The sequence below is a fragment of the Sorghum bicolor genome, chromosome 2, assembly GCF_000003195.3.
Source record: "Sorghum bicolor cultivar BTx623 chromosome 2, Sorghum_bicolor_NCBIv3, whole genome shotgun sequence".
Taxonomy (NCBI): domain Eukaryota; kingdom Viridiplantae; phylum Streptophyta; class Magnoliopsida; order Poales; family Poaceae; genus Sorghum; species Sorghum bicolor.
In genome coordinates, this window is record NC_012871.2 from 1,415,336 (window position 1) to 1,420,685 (window position 5,350).

Consider the following 5,350-nt stretch of genomic DNA (forward strand, 5'->3'; position numbering starts at 1 on the left):
ATGGACGGGGTGAGGAATTACGGTATTCAGCGGTTCCATCTGGATCCCCACGATGGGAAACTTCACAGCACGCAGGAAACTCTTCTCTGCGCGCGGGAAGGATTGCGGGCAAGCAGACGTGGCGAGCGATTTCAGGGATGGCGAGCGGCGCAGGATTGCTTTCTATGCCGAGCAAAGTTTCTAGATAGCCCAACTTGCTATTTTAGCAAACTAGATAGCATATCTGTTGGAGCTTTTTTTTAAAAAAAATTCTAAATAGAGCATACACAACAAAGATAGTATATCTGTTGAAGGTGCTCTTATCAGCCAAACAAATAAGTTGGTCAAAAGAACCGCTGGATAGCCAGTTCTCGAGGGAAAAAAATTCTCTGCAGCGACATCCATGATGGGTCAAGGACACATGGACGCCATCCAAGCCGTGCTGTATAGGCACTGCAAGGCTATTTTTTATATTTGAACCCTTTTTTTAATAAATATTGCAATATTAATCTTTTGAAAAAAAAATATATTGCATCACATAGTCCTTTTGGTCGTGCCACATGCGTTGGCGTGGCAAAATACGACACATTCGATTAATCGCGCCACATGCGTTGGCGCGGCAAGATACGATACATTCGATGGCGTTTCCGATGTGGGAAAACTTATCACGCCACATGTATTAGCGTGATTGGATGGTCTTATCACGCCATCGGGAATGGCGAGACAAGACCAAACTTTCAAAAAATCATAACTCTTTTATACGATTTTGGATGAAGATTGTTTTTATATGAAAGTTATAGATCTCGATGAGATCTACAACTTTCTAGTTTTGAGTTTTTCTATTTAACGATGTTAAGTTGCTCAAAAAAATTATATAAAATTTTAGTACTATAATAATCACGCTTGTCGTATTATAAAATCAATATTTTTTTTACATTATGGTGCTTATTATGTACACAAAAAGTGCTGTGTTCACAACCTGGACGGGATTAAGTGCATATGGTTTTCTTTTGGACGGGAGAGGACCGAATGAAGTGCATATGGTTTTCTTTTGGACGGGCTCTGGCCCTAAGCAATAGGCTGGCTAATCCGTTGGGTTTCTGCTCATGGCCCACCTCAATATAAGCAGCCCGGCCCATTACTTACTGTCACTGGCAACCCTAATCGAGTCATATATTCTTGGCAGTGGCAGCTCGTCCCTCTCCTCTCCCAAAAAAAACCTGCCATCACTTTCTTCCATGGAGATGAGGTCGCCGCCAAGCGCGCTTGCTCCACCACCGTGGGGGACCGAATCAGCGCGCTCCCCGACGAACTTCTGCTCATCATCCTCCTCTTCCTCAGCAACGCCGCAGACGCAGCTCGGACCAGCGTCCTCTCCCGGCGCTGGCGCGCCGTGTGGACACTCCTCCCGGATCTCCGCGTCCCCTTCTTCCCCGAGCCCCTCAGCTTCCGCCGCGCACTCACTGCGAGTCAACTGCCCCTCCACTACCTCCGCCTCGAGGGCGACCGCGCCATTGCTGAGTCCCTGGCGATCTGGCTCCCCGCCGCGGCGCGCCGGCTCTCCGGCACCCTGTTCTTCTTGAACCATGCGCCGGATCCCAAAGATATGCCGGCGTTGTCGAGGTTGAACAAGTGGACGAGCAATAGGACAAGAGGAGGCTTCTTTGAGATGCCCTGCTTCGAGAACGCCGCTGAGATCATCCTCAACCTAGGGTTCCTCCGCGTCCAGATGCCATCCGGCGGCGTGTTCGTCCAGCTCACCGTCCTCGTCCTAGAACGCGTCTGGTTCTGCCGCCCGTGCAACCTCGGCGCCGCCGTCTCCTCGCCACGCTGCCCCCGCTTGCAGGTCCTCAGGGTCTGCAACACCCGTGGGCTGTTCAGCCTCGACATAAATTCTGAATCTCTCCTGGAACTAGAGCTCAACAACATTGTTGCCTTGTATAGTCACAGCATAGAAGCGGCGGTGCTCAAGAAATTAACTGTAATGAACTGCTTCTGCCGAATCGACAAGAATTTTGCCACTATTTCAGCACCTCAGCTTGTGTTTCTCAGCTGGGGAAATCCGCTGGGTCAGCAGAAGTTTCTCAGCCTCGGCCAGATGCCACATCTCCAGTCCATTGGGGAGTTCTCATATTTGGTATATACAGACCAAAGTTCAAAAATAGTATATACAGACCAAGGACCAATTGGCATTCCAGACAACTCAGCTTTTATGGAGCTCTTGCAGCGCTTTAAGTTTAAGGCCATCGAATCTCTTGCTCTGGCTCTGATCTACACGAGTGTGAGTTCACTTCTGCCTTCATTAATTTGGAACCATATATGCAAAACAAAGTGATGTGCGCTTGCAGCTCTGCAGATTTATATTTACTTAGTAATTACCCAGGCAAATATATGAGAATTGGACGTTTATGCTCATCCAAGTAGCAGAGTATGTTACACAATAAACATTTGTACATTATCATAATATTTGAGTAGAGTAGCCATCATGAAAGTACTTTAGATGATCAATTGTTTGAAAATAAATGACAAGTCTTTTGGCCATATTTAAGAAAAAAAATAGATTCTCTCTAACACAGGAACAATTGATCTAGTAGAGTAAAAAATGTTGCACTTGATTCTTTTGTCAAAAATGTGGCATATTTAGGGACATACATAACATATATTTGACAATATTCACATGAAGACTTGTCTTCTGTTTGCTTTGCACAAGTACCTGCAACACTGCTGACCACACTCAATTAGCACTCTTTTCCAACAACATGTCCTCCTGCCGGTATATGAGATTCAAACAATTTTCTAGAGAATTATTTTAATTTGTTAAGCATCTTGTAATGAACAGGTTCACATGTGTGAGTAATTAGCTAGTTACCTTATACCTCTACTGTTTCCTTGGTGCCGCTAACTGCAAACAATGGTGGCCATGTTTTTAATCCTATTTTTGCCATTTTTCTGAACTGTATCCGAAAAATAGACCCACAAACAAAAACTGTTCCTGGAATTGATTCTGAACTGAGGGCCAATGTCATTCGCGCTAAGGGTAACAGTTCAGCTCCAACAACATTGGTATTGACCAACTCGGTCCAACAAACATGGGCCATACCCCGCGCATGGAGGTCCAGTTTTACAAACTCCATTAGGCCTTGTTTGGATTGTTGTCGGATTCACTTCAATACATGTGTGTTGGTGTGGATTGGGGTGGAATTTAGTTCAAGTTCCACTCCAATCCACCTCAACACATGTGGATTGATGTGAATCCAACTACATCCAAACAAGGCCTTAGTTGTGTACACTATCAAGTACCTAAGTTTTAGGAGCTAACCAATGGCTATTTTTTACTGTATAGTCCCTGGCTCCCTGCTCAATTTAGATGCAAGCTCAACCTGACCAAAGAACTTAATCTCAATAACTATATATATATATATATATATATATATATATATATATATATATATATATATATATATATATATATATATATATATATATATGGTGCTGAGCTAAGAATTGGCCAATTTTTCTAGGCCGTGATCTAAAAATCATCCATGCCTTTTGCACTAAGACATTCAACCTAGCACCAATCGAACATGGTGCTAATAAGATGGTCAAAGTAGAAATAATTTTGAAGATGGACAGATGCTTCATGTTTTACTCGTTTTAGAAATATTTTGCAGTACTAATATATTTTGTCTCTTTGCAACAGTCTAATATATCAGGTTTTTATTTTTCTATGAACCCACAGGATCTAGAAAACTGTCAATACATGATGGAAGACATGAAAGTGTTTCCTGACCCTGCAATTCTGTACCTAAGTGTACTTGCACATGGGCATTCCTTTGGGGCCAGCTCATTCCATGTTTTCAGGAGGTGTCTTGGAATAAAAAGGCTGGTGTTGGTATTATTAGACAATGCTGTTAGTTCAGAGGTAAAGTTATCTGCTATTTATCTTATATTCTAGCTACTTGAAACATTAAAAAAAGCTAGCATTTTGGACACTGACGCAGCACCCATATAACACAAATCTGAATATCTGACCATTCATTCAAACAAAATTCAAGCCATTGCCTATTCAAACTATGGGTATTATGAAAGTATTTTTTGACACAAATCTAAGTAGTAGTCAAACATATGATTGGTTGACTGTGCACTTGACACTACAATAAGTAACATGCCACTTTTGTGGGTATGGCAGGGAGTAGTCGGAAGAAATATGCTCTTGCAGTTCCTGCCATGCCAAGGACCGATAAATTGTTAGTTGCTCTAGGCACTGGTTTTATACTTGTTTGTTTCAAAGTTTAACCATGCCAAATGTATAGTATATGTACCTCCTTATCAAAACACACTATTCTAGTTTGGGTGGAGATATGCGTGATTATTTAGTTGGACGTTCTGTTTGAAATATATGGCAATGGATAGCGCAAGTTAATTGAGTTTTTGCAGTGCAGGCTTAGTCGTGATATTACAGTAAGAGTTAGGAAATTGTAAGATTTTGATATGTATTTAATCAAGGATTCCTCGCTTCCATTTGATATAGCCTTGCAGAATATATATGGTCTATTGCAAGAAAAGTGGCTCACGGTTCTTTACAATTCTATTAAAAGAATAACGTGCATTATATTGCATCAATTTGGTTTACCATATTCCAATCACAATATTGCAGTCAAATCAATTTAAAGGTTGAATTCGCGCACATGTTGTTGATGTCTTGTTGACACATCTCAAGTATCCGTGCAGTCTGTTTCTCTCCTTCTATTCCAGACAACATTATATGTTATTAATTACTATGCTAATATGCTGTTGTATCAGGCACAAACTGATGATCCATGCCCACCGGATTGTGTTTGTGATGAACAAAACAACTGGAAAACCGAGGAACTTTTGTTGATTAACCTGCAAGAAATAGAAATCCAACTATTGGGAGGATTCGAACACGAAGTTTCTTTTGTGAAGCGACTCTTGAATTGGGCGACAGCACTGAACAAGGTGACAGTAACTTTAAGCTCATCAACAACTGAAAACGATGCCAAGGAGTTGTTCCAGATGTTCAAAAGCCTCTCTAAGCCAGAAGTATGCATCAAATTGATGTATCATAACCATAAGGAGGTGTTATATGCAACCTGAAGTGTATCACAACTTTAATCTTCTGTTCGTGGGATATGAACCATGGAAGGAATATGAATAAAAATATTCATGTATCAACACTTTTGTAATTTATTTTTTGGTACCATCTGTGGTGAATACGATATGACAATGCTAGGAGATCATTGAAGAAAGTTAAATCCATTGTGTTCTATTCTGATCATTCCATGTTTTGTTTTTGCAACTCAAAATCTATTATATTTTCAAGATAGAGAGGTGGTATTCTCTAGTCTTG

The 5,350-nt window shown here is 41.4% G+C and overlaps 1 protein-coding gene across 1 annotated transcript; it reads left to right on the forward strand.

The window, feature by feature from the left end:
* LOC110432336 lies at positions 1-5,350 on the forward strand. The gene is made up of 4 exons (XM_021452533.1): positions 1-108; positions 1,166-2,260; positions 3,719-3,901; positions 4,783-5,350. The coding sequence occupies exons 1-4, from the start codon at positions 1-3 to the stop codon at positions 5,095-5,097; spliced, it is 1,701 nt and encodes a 566-aa protein (XP_021308208.1). The 3' UTR covers positions 5,098-5,350.

Bases quoted from the DNA above. Each gene is read 5' to 3' on its own strand.
- LOC110432336 (XM_021452533.1), top strand. From the start codon at position 1: ATGGACGGGGTGAGGAATTACGGTATTCAGCGGTTCCATCTGGATCCC. The intron at 109-1,165 runs GCAAGCAGACGT...TATTCTTGGCAG, and splicing joins GCGCGCGGGAAGGATTGCGG to TGGCAGCTCGTCCCTCTCCT. The intron at 2,261-3,718 runs GTGAGTTCACTT...ATGAACCCACAG, and splicing joins TGGCTCTGATCTACACGAGT to GATCTAGAAAACTGTCAATA.